At 42.5% G+C, this 20,432-nt stretch overlaps 2 protein-coding genes across 3 annotated transcripts in view; both read right to left on the bottom strand.

Annotated features, from left to right (window-relative positions):
- Positions 1–20,432, bottom strand: part of ablim2 (actin binding LIM protein family, member 2) — a 247,952-nt gene that overhangs the window by 211,773 nt on the left and 15,747 nt on the right. The window lies entirely within an intron of this gene.
- LOC125884116 (zinc finger MYM-type protein 1-like) lies at positions 6,692–10,577 on the bottom strand. Its single transcript, XM_049568920.1, has 3 exons — positions 9,781–10,577; positions 9,501–9,645; positions 6,692–9,237 (listed from the first exon to the last, which is right to left on the bottom strand). Exons 1-3 carry the CDS (start codon positions 10,314–10,316, stop codon positions 9,058–9,060), a joined length of 861 nt encoding a protein of 286 aa, XP_049424877.1. The 5' UTR covers positions 10,317–10,577; the 3' UTR covers positions 6,692–9,057.

Genomic DNA, 20,432 nt, shown 5'->3' with positions numbered 1-20,432 from the left:
TCTCTCTCTGTATGGTATTTGTATGTAAGGTATTAGGCCCCATCCATCTCCAGCAGGCTCCCAAAAAATCCGTTAGGATGCGGGGGATCAGGATTGCATCTACTCAATCAGTTGACAAACAAAAATTTTATGTGTAGGCCTAAGCGACAAAATTGTGGTCGGCCCCGCTGAATCTCACACCAAGATTTTTTGAAAAGTTGGCAGCCCTGATATTGGCTCTTCCAAGTTGGCTTTGCCCACATCACTTATAGTGGGCAAGTCCAAATTCTCCACAAATGTATTATCCTGGGGGCCATCTGAAGTGTAAAGGGAAGAATAAAAATGCTTAAATTGGTCATTGATGTCTTTTGGGTCATTTTTAACAGTGCCATCCATAGCTTGTATTTCTACCTGCTGTAATGCTTGTACTGACTTTGTCTCGATTTTAAGAACCTCTCCTCTTCTTGCTTCGATGCTTCTATATCAAATTCCGTCTGCAGTGCAGTCCTCTTCTTACAGAGGTCCACAGATGGGGAGGCAAAGTGTTGCTGATCTATATTGTGAATGAGCTCAGTTAGCTCAGTTAGCTCAGCGAGGCGTTTTGATCTGCTCCTATTAATACAGGATGTGTATTCTATTATCTGACCCCGAAGGTATACTTTTAAAATTTCTCATAATGTGAAAATATTAGTGTGTGGTAGCTGATTTGTTTCTAGGAAAAAAATCGATCTGTGTTGATAAGAAGCCTACAAAATCTTTGTCTGATAGAAGTATTGGGTTAAATCGCCAATTGCCGTGTGTGGTTGAATTATCCTGAAGCAAAAGGTCCATAACCACTGGTGAGTGGTCCGAAATGACGATACTTTCATAGCTGCCTGATCTTAAAAGTGGAAGCATTTTCTTATCCAAAAGAAAATAATCTATTCTGGAGTATGTCTGATGTACTGCAGAGAGGTAGGAATACTCCTTCAAGGTTTTAAATTTCCATGGGTCCACTATCTCACTGGACTGGCAGAAGGCCTTTATAACCTGAGCTGGTGCAGTCTACGGAAGGATGCAAGACCGTATTAATATCCCCTCCGAATGTCAGGTGGTGTGTGCCCGACTCTGGGATGTAGCCAAACAGCTCCTTAAAGAAGCGGGGATTGTCCTAGTTAGGGCCATAGATGTTAACTAAAACCACAGGTAAATTATATAGTCTGCCCTGGACAATACCAAAACGATCATTTTTATCAGCCAGCCTTTGAAGATATGAACTGCACATTTTTCCCAATCAGGGTACCTGCTCCATGACACTTTGGGTCGAATTAGGAGTGGAAGACCTATGACACACCACCTCTTTTTAACCTAGGGATATCTGACGTGTGTAAGTGTGTTTCCTGTAGGAATAGTACATCTGCCTTGAGTTTATTCAAATGGGAGAAGACTTTACTTCACTTGACGGGATGGTTGAGTCCCCTCACATTCCAGCTTACAAATGTTGTGGTCCTATTCATCGCTTCTGTAAAAAACCATAACTGGAAAATGGAGATTAAAGGAGCAGCAGTTCCACATCTCTAACCAGAGTGAGGAGGGGAGGGAGAAAAGAGAGAAAGAAACAGAAAACAACAACAAGAAACAAACAATTTTGTACAATCCCTACAAAAAATCCCAAGTGCAACATGTAACACCCCTTGCTTGCCTTTCCCAACTGAGAAGCTGCACCCTCTCTCCATCCTAAGTCAATTAGGAATAACAAGATCAAAATCTTACCTATAGGGGCTGAGGCCCCATAAAAACCTAATGAAATAACAGTTTAGCTTAACAGCTGTAACATTCAATCAATCAATCAATCAATCAATTTTATTTATAAAGCCCAATATCAAAAATCACAATTTGCCTCACAGGGCTTTACAGCATACAACATCCCTCTGTCCTTAGGACCCTCACAGAGGATAAGGAAAAACTCCCCAAAAAAAACCTTTAACAGGGGGAAAAAAACAGAAACCTCAGGAAGAGCAACTGAGGAGGGATCCCTCTTCCAGGATAGACAGACGTGCAATAGATGTCGTACAGAACAGATCAGCATAATAAATTAACAGTAATCTGTATGACACAATGAGACAGAAAGAGAGAGAGAGAGAGAGAGAGAGACAGAGACAGAGACAGAGACAGGACATTCAAGGTCATCTAGACAACTTCAATGTATGTTTGTGCGTGTGTGTGCTTGTCAATATATGTGACATATTGTACCGCAGTAGCCAGAACTATAACTATAATATTATTACTTTCAATAATGTTGTTGTAAGCTACTGTCATTACCTGCATCTCTCTCTCTCTCTCTCTCTCTCTCTCTCTGTCTCATTGTGTCATGTGGATTACTGTTAATTTGTTATGCTGATCTGTTCTGTACGACATCTATTGCACGTCTGTCCGTCCTGGAAGAGGGATCCCTCCTCAGTTGCTCTTCCTGAGGTTTCTACCGTTTTTTTTCCCCGTTAAAGGGGTTTTTTTGGGGAGTTTTTCCTTATCCACTGCGAGGGTCATAAGGACAGAGGGATATCGTATGCTGTAAAGCCCTGTCAGGCAAATTGTGATTTGTGATATTGGGCTTTATAAATAAAAATTGATTGATTGATTGATTGATTGATTGACAGTGTCACCAATTTCTGTCACAATGTGAATCTGCATGAATCTAAAAAAAGGAAAAAAAATTGATTTAGCATGTAACAGTACCAGACAGGCTGCCAAGTTCAGAAATAATAACTAGCTCCTGATATGAAACTAACTGAGGCATAGAATCATATTGTGCAGACGATTGCCTGTATCACGGCTGCTTGACCCGGGTCCTCCTGCTCTGCCTTCTCAATCGCTTCAGCATTTTTCCTCGTGTCTGGCATCTTGAAAAATCAAAATAACTCGACCGAGAGTGATTAAAACTTGAGTTCTGGCGATATAATATTGCACTTACAACTTAACTAACAGTTAAGTCTTGTAGTATGTGTGAAGCTTGGCTAATTGACAAATACAAGCTCAGTGACTGACGTCTGCATCTCCTTGCTGCCCATCAGAAGTCCTGCTCAACCTCCATTTTGATGTCAACTACACACCTGTAAAGTTTTGTGACTGATTCTTGTACTGTTTTGCCCATATCGCCATGACACATAAACAACTTACAATATACCCCCAGATGGCCTCTGTAGCTCTTCGTGCTAGAATTGGTGTCACCAGAACCACATTTCACCATGATGACACACACTCTCGCGAGGTAAAAACAATACCAGCCCTTGCGATGTTGATGCAACTGGAAAAAAGAATACTGGCCAAAACATTTCTATTTGATATCTAAACTCTCAAAAATTTATATCATCCTCAATAATCCTCATCCTCATTAGTCAGGATCTGTGGCCACCTTCAAGAAACCACCAAGGGGCCTTAAAGGAAGTGCCTTACTCAAGGACACCAAGGTCTCAGCATACCTTTTATCTCGAGGTCCATAACGGAGACTCCTTACTTCTTACCAGTGTAATTGTTATACCTAGAAGCACGTTATACCTAGCATTAGTCCTTAATGCACATACTGTATCTAATACAATATCTAGAATCTACATTAGACATCCCCAGTATTTTTCAAAAATATCTTGCCCAATAAAAGCATGCACTGACTATGCATCCACTCTGTGAGAAAAACTAATATCAAGTCATTGTCTCCACAAGTCTAATCCACTCCTGCTGAGGTAAGCTCCAGCCATCACAATTTTGGCATTTCCAGAACAGCCCCTTATTCCGGTTTGAAAATAAAAGTAGTTGAAGAAGTTTGAAGAGAAAAGACTCAGGTGCCTCAAGTTCACACTGAGGGTACAATGACGTGTGAGATCAACTCCTGGACAAGTGTGGCATTTGTGATGTGGTCATTATACACGAGTGCTGTGATGGAGAGGGAACTGGGTCTGAATGCAAAGTTCTTGATTGACCAGTGGCTGCATGGTCATGAAAGATTCTGAAGGCAAAAGGAGTGACCCATCCTACTGTTTCTATCAATGGCTAGAACTCATTGCCTTTGTTGGTTGGATTGGTTAGGTTTAGGCAAGAGGTGTGGCAAGAGATGTGGGATTGGTTAAGGTTAGGGTAAGAATGTAGGCCATTCCTTTGCTATCCCAGAATTCACAAATTCTATCACAGGGTGTCTGGGCTCAGGTCAGGGTGAAAAGTCTGTAAATCCAGAAGTGGTCGGAGAAAAGCATCTGCTCTCTCCCTCCTTCATGCTGAAAGGAGTGACTTGAGGGGGTTCACCATTTGATACCCGAAAGGATCTTTCATGATGTCCCCACACACCTCCCTGTAGAGGTATTCTGAGCATGTCTAACCCTGGACAAACTCAGAACACACTGGATGGAATAAATATCCAATCTGGCATGGGGACATATCCAGGGGATCGCATGAGAATCATAGTGCCTGGAGACAAGTACATGACATCTGTCATCTGTACATGACGTCTGACGGCCAGACGTGCAATAGATGTCGTACAGAACAGATCAACATGATAAATTAACAGTAATCCATATGACACAGGGAGAGAGAGAGAGAGAGAGAGAGAGAGAGAGAGAGAGAGAGAGCGAGAGAGAGATATGCAGGTAATGACAGTATCTTACAACAACATTAATGGAAGTAATAATATTATAGTTATAGTTCTGGTTACTGCGGTACAATATGTTGAAAGTATGTATTAATACCTGGCAGTATACATGTGTGACAATAATCATATGTGTATAATAACAGAAGAAGTATGACTAATGACTAATGATGGCAGCAGCAGCAGGAGGCATCTGGCGGGACCACGGCAGCAGCACAACCACACACGTCACGCTGTCCAGGCACCGCTGTGATATGAGTTAATCTGAGAGACAGTGGAGCACAAAGGCTCCGGAGAAGAAGCCGAGTTAGTGACATCCAGAATGGCCGGGTTAGCTAGATGCAGTAATAGGATACGAGAGAGAGAGAGAGAGAGAAGGAGAGAAGGGGCCCGGAGGTTTCTACCGTTTTTTTTCCCCCGTTAAAGGGGGTTTTTTTGGGGAGTTTTTCCTTATCCGCTGTGAGGGTCTTAAGGACAGAGGGATGTCGTATGCTGTAAAGCCCTGTGAGGCAAATTGTGATTTGTGATATTGGGCTTTATAAATAAAATTGATTGATTGATTGATACTTAGCCTGTGGCCAACCGGACCTGGATAAACAGATTAAGATGGGCAGATGGATAGTTTGTCTGGTATGTTGTGAAATATTTCTGCCAATGCCTCTAGTCCCAGAAAGATGTCTCTATTGCATAAAATGTTTTGTATTATTGCAGCTGAGAGTACAGATATAGAGATATTCATTGAAAGATTGCGAGGGGCTTAAATATCCTTTCGATCAAACACTAAATTTGAGTCCTCAGATTTTGGTCAGCCAGATTCATTAAGCATGGGGGTGAGAATAGATTTCATTTGATCAATTGGTTAAGGGAACAGTTAGTTATTAATGGTGTCAAATTTGGAGCTCAGTGAACTGAATAAGACCCTTCTCTGTGCATCATGAATTCTGTATGAGAATTTGCAAGATTTCTGGGCCATTTCTCCAGTAAACTAGAATTACCTCCCCACGGCTGTATACCTCCATGAACCAGTCAAGTTTTACTGTTATCTCCTCCCCAGCAGCACACAAGATCTATACAGTCAGCACAGTTACAAAGTGAACACCCAAAATTAGTGTCACCAATTCATTATCTGACCAAATGTCTCCCCTTCTGTCCCTGAGTTATGATATTGAGTACTGTCCAGAAAGGTGTTTTTACAGAAAATTATGACGTCACAGTGAAGTTGACCTTTGACCTATGGCATGAAATGTCATGAATTCTTGAGATACGGCCAAAAACCTGTTTTGTGAGGTCACAGGAACCTTTAACCTTCAAGCACAGAATTCCCTCAAGGCCTCCTTGAGATAATGCATTCAAGAGACGGACACAGGGCCACAACAACCTTGACCTATGACCACCAAATTCTAATCAGTTCATTGTTCAGTCCAAGTAAACATTTGTGCCAAATTTAAAAACCATTTTCTCAAGGTGTGCTTGAGATACTGCGTTACAAGAATAAGACAGATTAGGTCACAGTGACCTTGACTTTTGACCTGTGATCACCAAATTCCAGTCACTTTATCCTAAGTCCAAGTGGACCTTTGTTCCAAAATTGAAGAAATTCCCTCAAGACGTTTTTGACATATTGCATTCACAAGAATAGGACATACAGATGTACAACCCAAAAAACACAAATGCTATCATGGATAGCATGCTATCAATGCTATCAGGCATTTAGACAGAAAAATGCAGGTAAAAGTTATACATGCATAGCATTATCACTATGAACATGTTAGCATGCTCATGTTAACATTCAGCATTCATTCTGACTGTATTTTTGCAGAATATTAGATTAACTAAAGAAAAATACAGTTTTGTTTTTTTTTTACCTGAAAACGCACTTTTGCCTACAGGCTTTCCTTTAAAGCAACACAATGGAGGATTGCGCTTTTTACTTCACGGGGTCCCCCTACAGACGAAATTGTCTGTTACAACTGTCGCAAAAATCTTTCTGCGCGTGCATTTGTTGACAAGCCAACAATACCGGTGAACTTCCTGAAGCTGGCCATGTAATGCGTGGTCATCATGTCTTCAGAACAGGTAAAGCATTTTGTACATACATGATTAGGCTGATTGCTTTATTTATTTATTCATTTTCAAACTCAGAAATGAATTTCTCTGTGCATGTCAGGGCTGACCTCCTCCTCACAGCGCGTGTGCACACACACACACATACACAGAGAAACTCAACAGAGTGAAGTCAGACAACAGCAGAGAGCAGTGGTGGATCTGGCCTGGGGTGAAGGTTCAAGTTCAAAGCAAAATGGTTTACCCTTTGTCAGTGGTTCTCAAACATTTTACACTGTGTATCACCATATCACCAGAATAACATTGGACTCTCCAATTATCGCCAGCATTAAAATATAGTATCCTGAACACCATCAGAGGGGAGCTAATTACCACCACCAGTGCTACTTGTACCACAGTTTGGGAATCACTGCTGCCCACATGAATAACATGGACATGGTGAGAAGAGCCTACCCAGATAGCACACATACATCCTGCCGACGTCGGCCTGAGGACGACACATCGGCCCTGAATTTATAATGTCTGACAAGCGTCGGCCGCATGGGTGGATATCTTTAAATTTAATACTCTTTTGTCCCAGCTCATCAAACGTCTCTGTTACGTCGGTTCTGGGTCGGCCCAGTGCCGTAGAATGTCTGCCCACATACGGAAGTCGCCACAGAGGCGGAATTTCATCTCTGCGGTCTTCGTTTGGAACTGAGCTCGCAGGACACAGCATCTCATCACAGTTGGTTTCAGGTAAGCTAATTGGAATAAATTGGCAGAAAATAGCTATGCTGTTTCTTCTGTGACCGTTAAAAGAGGTTCTGGTGAGTGGCGAGACACGACTGGGTGTATATAGCACATGTCCCCACCAGCTAACGTTATCTTTCGTTAGCTGTTAGCTAGTTTAGTGGTTTAGCTCATGTTAGCTAAGAGGCTACAACTGTGGTGTTTTCATTTTATTTTCCCTAGTTGACGTTATCTGCTCATCTGGTTATCGTGAGCACTCGTTTTTGGTTAAAGTGGAAGTGCCCGGAGCTGCCACCTGTGGTCCCGCAGCCCCCCGGCCTGACCTCCGGGCCCTGGACGGGTGCTCAAGTGTGGGTGAGAAGAGCGGAGAGGACTACAGAGGTCAGGCGGGGCGGGCCGACACTGTGTATCCCTGAACAGGTGCTCAAGTGTGGGTGAGAGGAGCGGAGTGCAGAGGTCAAATAGTGCAGTTTAAGGATGCCTTCGGTATGTTGTTAATGTGATTTTATGGGCAATTTATCAGTTGAGGTCTCCTCCTCTGCAAAGCAAACCGCCCCAGTGGCTACAGGTAATAGCGCAGTTTTGAAACCACTGTTTTTCCAAGATGAGGGACTGATTGCTAAGCTGCTGAGCTGCTGTTAACAGTTAACAGAGTTAACGCCGGATCCCGTTATTTAACAATTTCAACACTAAATTAAGCAGAGTGACAGACCCAAAGCCTTCAATCTGGCTAAAAGACAGCTGAAATGCTAAAAAAAAAATACAGTGGTGAAGTTGGGATTTGTTTCTTGAAGTTACGTGCTCATCGTCTTTTCTGTCTCTTGCAGGCTGCCAGGAGAGGCGGACTGGCCATCAGATACTGTTTGTGGAAATTAAGTTTGTCAAATTGACTTTTGTCTCTTCATTGTGCACACGTACACACAAAATAGGGTAACGGCTATTTTTGAATGTTAGCATTGATTTCTCACATTAAATGGTGAAATATTTGTAGTTTGAAAAGTCCGACCTAAATGAATAAAGGTCGTAGCTAATGAAGCATATGAATATTAATGAAGGAGCGCCCACTGAGCACAGCTTCTTTTATTGATCGTTTGAACGTCGCGTGATGGTCATTTTCGATTAAAGGCCGACATCTCAGCGACGTCTTGGCAATGAGCAAACGCTCTCCCTGCTACGTCTTAACAATCTAAACTTGATACATCGAGCCGACGTCGGCCAGATGTATGTGTGCTATCTGGGTATATAGTTGGTGTGAGCATTAAAACACAAATCTCCAAGAGTAAGGTTACCATTTATGTGTGGAAATATAACATCCCCTTCTCAAGCACTACTTAAACATAAACTTGGCCCTTCTTTCCTTCAGGCCTGCAAACTTTTCAATTACTTTCTGGTTAAAGTCACTTATCTCACCCACTAGTCTCTTTTCCATTGACAGCATGGCCAGTGCATTCAGCCTGTCCTGTCTCATGGTGTTCCTGAGAAAAGTTTTAATTCTCTTCAGGGTGGAGAAGCATCTCTCAGCTTCTGAAGTGGTCATGGGTGTGGTGATGATGATCCTTTGGAGACAAATAGTCTCTGAAAAGACTTCCGCCAAACTATTCTCCATAAACAACTGGAATAAGGCTACAGCACCACTACAGGTTCTGAACTCTTCCTTGCAGTAGATGAGATCAAGTTCTGTCTTCAGCGTACTTCCATTGAGCATTGGGTAGGCCTTCAAGGTGGTGCTCAGTGCCTCCGAAAAGCCATCTTGTAGGTTTCAAGCTGGTTGCTCTGCAGCAAGGTGGCACTGACAAGGTGTTGTGTGAAGGAAAACGCTCCCTGCTGTGTCCCAATATGGTATTACAGACCTACAGACAGAAAAATAAAAACACACAAAAAGCAAATTAAAACACTACATTGAGTCACAGACAGTTCAACCCTTAACCCTGACGTGGCCAGAAATGGCCACAGTCATCATACTTGGTCTAGGTCAGCACATTTCCCCTTGTCATAAAAATCAACACACTCTAATGACAGGCAGCCATTTCTGGCCACTTTTCAACCTCCATAGAATTTTCTACTTTTTTTTTCAAGTCATTGATACTGGGACTTATTAACAGCACAAAGTTACCTCTGCTGCAATCTGATGAAGCTCCTCTCTGCTGGTGGCCGTTCTACGCCTCTTTGCTCCAGAGCCACTGCTTTGCTCAGGCAGCAAATGGGCTCCAGGTGGCTGAGAGCCACTGCTTTGCTCAGGTGGGGAATGGAGAGTGTCCCTGCCAAGGACAAATAATAAATGTAATTAATTTATGTTCAACAACAATGTAATAAAAATAACAATAATAACCATCATAATACTAATAAAGAGAATAGTAAAATAGAAGGTAAATAATAATGATAATATTATTAACCTGATGGCTTCTAACTGGTGCTGGAACTGCTGGATGGACCATCTGATATGGACAGAATCAATGCTCCTCTTCTGGAGCTGGGCATACAGGATGTCCACATGTGGCATGATGTTGTGGAAAAGCTGCAAAAAGAACTGAAATTCTTCTTCCTCCAGTAAGAACACAAAGCCTGTTGTGGCTCTGACAGTTGTGTCGTCAAAGTCACCTGAGTCGCAAATGGTTTTAAAACACTGGATGAGGTCCTCTCTGTGCTCAAAAACTGTATTGACAATGCGGCCGCGGAAGTCCCATCTCACATTGCTGGTTACGGGCAGTCTGTGGTTCAAAACTTCAGTAAGAACAGCCATCCACTTAGCTGACAGGTGAAAAAAGCTGGCAAATCCAGTGAGGTTAGCAAAAAAACCTCTCACCTTGAAAATGTGACGGCAGGCCTGTTGCATTATCAGATTGAGCCGATGTGCATAGCAGTGGATGTAATGGGCATTTGGGTACACATCTTGAATTCTCTTCTGAACACCTGATATGCCACCACGCATCACGCTGGCTCCATCATATACCTGGCAGATGAGTTTGTTTTTCTGGCCCTCAGGAAGGATGGATGCAAGAGTATCTTGTAATGCTGTAGCAATGGACAAACTTGTAGCTGACTGCAGAGGAATAAACTCAAAAAATCTTTCCTGTATGTTGTTTTCAGCATCAGTGTAGCGCAGCACAAGCACAAGTTGGTTCTGTGTGGAGACATCTGTTGTCTCATCTGCCTGGATAGACAAAAAAATCACTGCTCTGTATTTCTTTGACACAACATACAGTCCAGCAGCTCATATGAAGTTCCTTTAAAAACAGTGGTATTTTCTTTTAACACTCCATCAAGAGATGAAATAAAATTGACCAAACCGGTAAATATTCCAGGGTTATCTGAGTCCTCACTTTCATCACGGCCATGCAAAGCAAGCTCAGATGCTCCACAAAACTTAACACAGTCTATTATTCTTGACAAAATGTGTTGATTTTTTCTCACCTCTTCGTTGTGCTTTCTGATGCCAATCCTGTAACCTTCATCTAACTGCACTGCAATAGTAAGTCCACCAAAAACTGAAGCTTCACTATGTTATCCATATGACTAGCGCTAGCTTCATTTGCATTTGCCAGAGAGGTGTTTCAAGTCATTTACCCCGGCCGTATCCACAAATCCTCGGTGCCAGCACTTTTAAACAGCAAACAGGGAAAGCAAAATAATCTGTTTTGAACAGGGCATCCAGTCAGCCAACTCCGCTTTGCATAACAGGCCTGGGAGAAGTTCCGTGTACATGATCGACCACAGTCAGATGTCTCCTGCTGAATGTTCAAATCCGGCTGGGGAGCACCAAGCTCCTTCACCCTCCTTTTCTCTTGCACCAAATGCCTTGAGAAAGGGTGTTGTTGTAGTGAAATCACCGCATTACAGTTGTTGTCCAAGTTCAACTTCATTCTCTCTCTCAGCTTACCTTGCGGCTACACACACACTAGCAAACACTCAGCTAGCTAACGCACAGGTGGCTAACACGTGAGAGCTCAGAATGCACCCCAAATCCCAGCTATTCAAGTGACTTAAAATCTTGTCTCGCGGGACAAACAAGACTAAAATGTTTCAAGCTACTTGCTAGAGTCCTGGGTATCCAGCGTCCTGTTTACGGAAGCACTATATAGCCTGACAAAAACACACTTTGGAATCAATAATGAATCTATGGAAGGCATTGTATGAGTAATAATAATTATTTCAAATATATTTCACCGTTATATGATTAAATTACTGATGTTTTCTAAGGAATCATTTTAAAATGTCTGAGAGTGTATTGCCCAGTTTGACCAGGTGGGGGCGGTGCTCCTGCGAACATTATGATAGAGCTGCCGCTGGCAGAGAGTGCAGTGCACAGTGCAGATGAAGGGAATATAACTTAAAGATTAATTTAGTTGATGACAACTACACTTGTTACTGTAAGTAAGTGCAATAAAATCTCTGCCAGCCAAGCAATACTTTATCAATACATGTGATCAGCATGTAGAAAGCCATATTTTAATCTCCTCTGTCCACAGTCTCTCATTTACCACTATTATGATTTATGATCGTGGTCAACACAAGCACACGGTGCTAACAGCAAACTGTTAAAGACAAACTAAAATGAAAGCTATCTGTATGTAGGCTAACACTTTATCTTAAAATGTACTTGAGGCAGCCGACCTGCAGACAGTGAGTCTCCTAAGTAGAGGGTAACAGCAGTAACAGCGCTAGGTCACCCTCCTCCCTCCTCCTCTTCCAGCTCTCGCCAGCGTGTGAAAGCCTGGCCAAAATTAATCCTTGTTTGAGCTCTTGTTTTATCGCTCTTCCATTTTATTTTATTTGTCTCCTCGGACAACACCTTCACCTTCTTCCTTTTCTTTGTCGCTTCAGCCATGACAACCACGTGTAACTTTGTTCACCTCGGTTTGGCTATGCTACCAAAGAGCATGGATACCAAGAATTTTTGCCAACAGCTACTAGGGGCGCTAACGCCATTTTGGACTGTTGAGCTTGGACTGTTGCGCCCAGACAACATGCAAGATGTCAAGGAGAGAGGAGAAAAAACGTAAAAGAAAACAGTGTAGTGCAATTACCTGCAACAACTATCGGTGGAACACTCCACACCTGGCCTTCCACCGTTTCCCGAAGGATCCCGACAGAAGTGTACATTTTAAAGTGTTTTAATATCAGTTTAATATGCCAGTTTTCGTGGGAAGATATATGTCTATATGTATAGGCTTATATATGGCCTCTTGGACCATTTATATCAGAACTGATTACTGCTTTAGCATTAAAATATATCATATTAAAATAGCTTATATAGGCCTATTATTATTATTATTATTATTATTATTATTATTATTATTATTACTGCCCCCTTACTGTACAAACTGTAGCCTAAATAAATCTTTATTCCTGATTATGTGACATCGCCATTAATGTGTTTCTAGTTAAAATATTGATTTTTTTTTTTTATTTTATTTGATTTTTTTTTGGTAGATTGGCTTATGGGGTGATTTTGAAGGAGTAATTAAGTTAATTTTCTCATAAGTGGATGTAATATGTAGAGATGCCATCTCGGCCGTTTTTCTTTGTTTTGTTTTTTTTTAAAGTCTATATTTTGCTTTACAAAAACATGAAAAAGCAGCTGTGACCAAGCTATCACAAGGTGAGTAGCATTGTAAGCATAATTAATAGCGATATACTTCAGTTTGTCTGTGTGTTTTTGTATGCAGGCGGGTCTGCTGCGGTCTGCTGACGGTCCAAAATGGCGGCGGTAGGACGAAACCATGGGGGAATTTGTTGCTATGGGGCGTTCTATTGAGGTTCGCCTCTTGGTATCCATGCTCTTTGATGCTACTCTAAAGAGAGGAGGGGGATATGACGAGAGGGGGATATGACGTATGCTGTAAAGCAGCCAAATTTTGTAGTCTTTTTTGTGTCGGGTTTCCTACCCGAACCGTAAACTGCATAGTGCCAGTGCAAGTGTCACAGGGTGACAAGGTGTGCGTGAGCGCGCCTGCCTGCCTGCTGAGGTAATTACCTGGTATAGCCTACCTCCCCAATTCTCTGCACGTGCGTAATTAGGCGACAGGTGTGGGAGGGCTGGGGATTTCTTGTCTCTCCTTTATTCGGGCAGCAGGGCACGGGCCGGAGGCGCGGCGGACAGCAGCTGAGCTGACACCAAGGAGGCGGCACAGACGGGAACGCTGAGAAGGAGCGCTGATCAGACGGCTGTCATGGTTGGAGAAGCATCTGGTCCACAGTTCAGGGAACAGCTAGAGAGGAGCAAGTCGGACTGAGAACACGCACAACAGCCGCCGGGACGACGGGAATTGCCGCTGCACAGAGGGAAAAGTCCGCCCGCACGCCTGAGTGGCCAAGGAGACGCACGGTGCGAGAGGGGGAAGCCTTGGATGACAGTGAAAGGGTGGGGATACGTTCCACCCTTCCTCCAGATAAGTAGCCTACCCCTCTATTTCTCTGCTTTGAATACATGGAATACAACCTTAAGCATCCCGCCATCAGTTATTTGCACAGACAGATTCAGTAGTTTTGGATGGGGCTTTGTATTGAGTTGTGGTGGAATTCATTTTTTCTTTATTCGCCCTGTGTTGGCTTTGTTTGTTGTAGGCCTATTTATTTCCTATTGTTATTTATTCCTCCCCCACCAAGATGTACTGGTTCTGCCTCGCAAAACCTAATGCAACTGAAGACTGATTGGTTGATCGCCCTGACGGTTACTTTGTGTTTCTTTGTTTTTTGTTAAAGCCATCAGCAGCCAGCGGTATTGAGGCCTGCTGTCCAGGGGCTCAACAGCATCTATCATCTGGAACCCAAACAGATTGTGGACTCTTTTAAATGGACTTTTAAGTGTATCTTTTTCTTATTGAGTTTTGTAATAAAATAATATTGTTTTAGAGTTAATCCTCTCCGGGTTTTGTTGTTTGCTGTGGTTGCTCCCCCAACAGAAAATTGTGGTTTTGCACCCTGTCACGGTCACTCCACTCAGTGACACAAGCGAAACAGACACTCTCAAGCAATGATGGAGGTGTCATCCAACCTATTGTGAGTTGATGTACCATCACAAGGATCTTGGATATATATTTTGAGGGCTCAAAAACTCCATTGTGTTGCTTTAAGGCAAAATGCAGGGCAAAATAAGTAAGAAAATGATGACCTGTTGCTGATAATCTTACATTCCTATGGGAACACAACGATGACTAGTGTGTTATTCATATATAGGTGGAGCACACTGATTGGCTATTTACAGCCCACACACACACACACACACACACACACACACACACGCCTTTCAGTGCAAAACTCCTGCACACCGCTGCTACAAATGACACACTTTATTTACCAACACAGGGCCAGAAGAAGTCAGCCTTATTGCAACACGACTCTCACGTCTGCCAAAAGATAATCATATATGTGTATGGGTGTAAATCCTCACTAGCTAGTACTTAAGCAGGAGTCCTGGTTCAGAGCTGATACTGATGTTAGTAATTCTCTTGGTCAAGGATTTTGAAATATTCTGCAGTGACTTAAAACACTGAGCTAAATGTTAGCAGCAAAAAAATGATGTTGGTTTGGGTCTTTTTATGGAATGTGATGACAGTAAGAAAAATGAGTAACACTAAATATTGTGCAATGCACTTAATCATTTTCATTCCAAAAATGAAATTAAAAGATGGACATGTATCCGTATTCAAAAATCCACCTAACAGCACCTCTAAATCTCACTAATTAACATGTTGTTTAATTTGTATCGTGTTTGTTGAATATGTACACAAACAATATAAAAAATCAACAATATGTGAGAAGTTATATGCTGAACCTACATATTTCTTGACAGAGCCAGACTGACTGTTTCCCCTGCCTCCAGTCTTTATGCTTCATTAGGCTAGCCATACCCTGACTCCATCTCTGTACGTAAAGGTATACTGTGCAGAATTTTCAAAAGTAGAATTATTGCCCTGCAGTTGTATGCCTCTGTGCACCAGTCAATTTTCTCTTACAGTTCACATCCATGACTGTGAAAACATGGATGCTTCACCCACATCGTCCCCCCGGCAACGCAGAAGATTTATACAATCACCAAAATCGAATCAGTTCATTGTTGAGTCCAAGTGGACATTTCTGCCAAATTTAAAGTACTTCCCCTGAGGCGTTCTTGAGGTATCTTGTTCACGAGGAATGGCGGGACAGACAGACAACACAAAAACATAATGCCTCCAGCCACAGCTATACAAAAACAATGTAGTAACAGAAGTAATCCCCCTTAAGTCCTGTACATACTCTGCAAGAACAGAGAAATTTGTTCTTTTTCTCAAGATGGCAAGAACAAGAACAAGAGAAACTGATTATCGAGAAACTCAGTTGCAGAACTCCTGGGAAGTCCTCATAGGCCCCTCCCACTGTAGCATACGTCACACGTGCTTTTCCGCATTGACCACGCCCACTTCAAATTCCTGACCAATCACACAATAGTTCTCGGACACCACACAAGTTCTGCCCAGATGATGTGTCGATAACAAGCTGCAGGAACTCCCAAACCAGGGCTGCAAGAAAAGACTGACGTCGTTCTTTTCTTGCAGCCCTGTGAGAGCCCTGACCAACTCTTGGTGTGTGACAGTATCGTTATCTACAGAGATTCTCCCCTCTGTCTTGATTTGCTTATTTTCTTCGTATTTGCTGTGTTCAAGACGTTTATGGGCATGTACCCCACAGCACTCAGGTGAGGTCAGGGCTTCATGAAAAGGTATTCACCAGGTGCCAGAATATAAACAGCAGGCATCCAAGAGACACAGCACCAAAGAACAACTCAAATATAGCGAGGCAAACACCAAAGGAAAGTGAATCTGGGGTTGGCTTTTGCAACACGAATGTGTTTACAAACAGTAACTGACAATCTTTCATAGTATACCTTCTGTGACCCTGTATCCTTATATGAGGACATTACATTTTGGGTTTCCAGAATGTTATACTTCATTCTGCTTAACTTAGACCTGCTGTCCTCATTTGTGGACACTTTTGTGTGCCATCTACTGGTAGCAAAAGCACAATACACTAATCCATGTAAAAACCAGATGGCAGCCATCTCTGCAAAGTCTGTCTACAGCTGATCCTGACACAAAAGGTACAAAACCTGATCAAATTTCATTGTTGACACTGTTGTTTATTGTTTGTTGTTTTTTTATGCTCAATTAAGTTTGTAGTTTGACATGAGATACAAATTTGACTAACTTTAGCAATACTAACAAGCTAAGATGTTAATTAGGAAATACTTATATGGGGACATTGGGACTTTATTACTGTCTTGTTTGAAGACACTGGGATTTTATTATCATCCCATTTGATGACACTGGAAATTTATTATTGTATTATTTCAGCATTTCACACAGGCCAATTGGGTGTGACAAACTGTTCCTACAGTCAAAATGTACATTCCTAGTCTGGAGTGAGCCGAGGCAACGGCTTCATGCTCACAGCTACCTGAGGAGCATTCAGCCCCGCCCCGCCCCGCCCCAACAAGAAGAAACGTCGGATTCCCCCGACTAAATGCCCGTCCCCCGGCAACAGTTCATCCAGATCCTGGGCTGCCTCTCCAATAAGCGCCCCCGTACGGCTTCACCTAGGGCTTCAATCTTCTACAGCCCGTCGCCCAGTCCTCCTGCTACTGCTGCTACTGCGGCTAACGCGGCTAACACACCGAATGCTAGCACTCTGGTTTTTCCACCTCCAGAATGTATTCTGCTGGGTGATTCTATGGTTAGGTCCATCACTATTCCTAAAGGAATCACATATTCATTCTCAGGTGCTAAAATCTTTGATCTGCTTGAATACACCCCTGCTATTATCGAGTGTCACCCGTCTGCCCATACAATCATAGTTCACTGTGGAGTAAACGACCTCAAATATAGACAATCATTAAAGCTCAGGGCAGACTATGAGCTCCTGGCAGAGACAATTGAAAGCCTGGGAAAAAGGTGTATTTTTACAGGCTTGATCCCTTCCCTTAGACGGGGGTCTGAGATGTTTAGCAAGCTCTACAGTGCTGATCAGTGGATAAGCAACTTTTGCACAGCGTGTGGTTATGGATATATAAACCACTTTGACTCTTTTTGGAACAATTCTGATTTGTACAAGCCTGATTACCTCCACCTCAATAACAAGGGAATTACAGTTCTGGCCTCCAACCTCGCCACCCACCTGTCCAGCCTTATTGACTGACGCCATTTCTCTAGTTATACAGGTGCAGCTCAGGAATATAACAGTACCATCTATTCTCCCCATGCTCCACACAAACATGTAACCTCACATTCGTCAGCTGCTATCCGTGAAGCCTGCCCCTCCCTCATCCCAGTCATAACTCACAACAGGCCTGTGCTTAACTTCCATATTAATGACGGTTCTGATTCCAAAGCAACTGAATTTCTGGATTTTCTCTCTAGTTTCGATTTTATTTATTTTGTCAAAAATGCCACCCGCAATCGTGGTAATACATTGTATCTTGTTTTTACAAAAGGCGTCACTGCTGGCATTTCATCCATATTGCAGGTCCCTGTCTCTGACCATTCCTGTATCTTTTTTAATATTGCGTCCTGTGTGCTGAGTGTACACTCTGAGCCTAACCCCCACTCCTTTCGCCATATAAATGACCATGTTAAGTCCCTTTTAGCTGACTGTCTGCCTGATAAGCTTGAATCAGCTTCCTCCATGACCGTGTCTCTCAACTGCCTCACTGATTACATAAATAGTGCAATGCTAGAAACACTTGAGTCTTTCGCCCCTCTTAAAACCAGTAAAGGCATGCGAACTAAATCTGTGCCCTGGTTCTCAGACCACACTCGCTCGCTAAAGCGGACTTGACGCAGACTAGCCCAACTAGGCTATTTTTTTTTTTTTTTTTTCAAATTTTATATACTTTATTAATCCCCGAGGGGAAATTCAATTTTTCACTCCGTTGTCAATTACACACAGGTCCGAACACACACATGCACAAACTGGACCTATACATGCACTAAGTGGAGAGATGTCAGAGTGGGCTGCCCATGATAGGCACTCTGAGTGGTTGGGGGGTTCGGTGCCTTACTCAGGGGCACCTCGGCAGTGCCCAGGAGGTGAACTGGCACCTCTCCTGCTACCAGTCCACGCTCCATATTTTGGTCCGGACAGGGACTTGAGCAGGTGACCCTCCGGTTCCCAACCCAAGTCCCTATGGACTGAGCTACTGCCACCCCTTAAGAAAGTCTTACCTTTAGTAAACACTCATATATTAGATATGATCAATATATCCTTATTAACAGGCTATGTACCACAGTCTTTTAAGGTAGCTGTAATTAAACCTCTCCTAAAAAAGCCCACCCTGGATCCAGAGGTGTTAGCCAACTATAGACCAATTTCTAATCTTTCCTTTATGTCAAAGATCCTTGAGAAAGTAGTCGCAGACCAGCTGTGTGATTTTCTCCATGATAATAATTTATTTGAGGCGTTTCAGTCAGGATTTAGAGTGCATCATAGCACTGAGACAGCACTAGTTAAAATTACAAATGATCTTCTAATTGCTTTAGACAAAGGACTCGTCTCTGTACTTGTTTTATTAGATCTTTGACACTATTGACCATCAAATTCTGCTACAGAGACTGGAACATTTAATTGGCCTAAAAGGTTCTGCACTAAGCTGGTTTAAATCTTATTTATCTGATCGTTTTCAGTTTGTTCACATTTATAATGAATCATCCTTATGTATTAAAGTTTGTTTTGGAGTTCCGCAAGGTTCTGTACTCGGACTAATCCTATTTACTCTATATATGCTTCCCTTAGGTAACATCATTAGAAATCACTCTGTAAATTTCCATTGTTATGCGGATGATACACAGTTGTATTTATCGATGAAGCCAGAAGAAAGTAATCAATTAATTAAATTTCATAATTGCTTTAAAGACATAAAAACCTGGATGAGCACCAGTTTCCTGATGTTAAATTCAGACAAAACTGAAGTTATTGTTCTTGGCCCCAAACAACTCAGAGACTCTTCATCTGATGACATAGTTTCTCTAGATGGCATTGCTCTGGCCTCTAGCACTACCGTAAGAAACCACGGAGTAATATTTGATCAAGATCTGTCTTTTAATTCTCATTTAAAACAAACCTCACGGACTGCATTTTTTCCTCTGCGAAATATTGCGAAAATTAGGCCTATCCTGACCCAAAAAGATGCAGAAAAATTGGTCCACGCTTCTGTGACCTCTAGGCTGGATTACTGTAACTCTCTATTATCTGGTAGCTCTACTAAGTCTTTAAAAACTCTCCAGCTAATTCAGAATGCAGCAGCACGTGTACTAACAGGAACTAAGAAACAAGATCATATTTCTCCTGTTTTAGCTTCTCTGCACTGTAAAATCCAGAATTGAATTTAAAATCCTACTGTTAACTTATAAAGCTCTAAATGGTCAGGCTCCGTCATATCTTAGAGAGCTCATAGTGCCATATTATCCCACCAGAACACTGCGCTCTGAGAATGCAGGGTTACTTGTGGTCCCTAAAGTTACCAAAAGTAGATTAGGAGCCAGAGCCTTCAGCTATCAGGCTCCTCTCCTGTGGAATCATCTTCCTGTCCAGACACCGTCTCCACATTTAAGACTAGACTTAAGACTTTCCTCTTTGATAAAGCTTATAGTTAGGGCTGGCTCAGGCTTGCCTTGTACCAGCCCCTAGTTAGGCTGACTTAGGCCTAGTCTGCCGGGGGATCCCCTATAATACACCGGGCACCTTCTCTCCTTCTCTCTCTCTCGTGTCCTGTTACTGCATCTTGCTAACTTGGCCATACTGCATGTCACTTCTCCGGAGCCTTTGTGCTCCACTGTCTCATAGGTTAACTTATATTGCAGCCTGGATGGTTTGACGTGTGTGGTTGTGCTGCTGCCGTGGTCCTGCCAGATGCCTCCTGCTGCTGCTGTTATCATTAGTCATACTTCTACTGTTATTATACACATATGATTATTGTCACATGTACACTATCAGATATTAATATATACTTTCAACATATTGTACCACAACAGCCAGAATTATAATTATAATATTATTACTGTCATTACCGTCTGTC

The sequence above is a fragment of the Epinephelus fuscoguttatus genome, linkage group LG23 (assembly GCF_011397635.1).
Source record: "Epinephelus fuscoguttatus linkage group LG23, E.fuscoguttatus.final_Chr_v1".
NCBI lineage: Eukaryota > Metazoa > Chordata > Actinopteri > Perciformes > Serranidae > Epinephelus > Epinephelus fuscoguttatus.
Note: the sequence above shows the minus strand (reverse complement) of the source record. Positions and strands in the feature narration are given on the sequence as shown.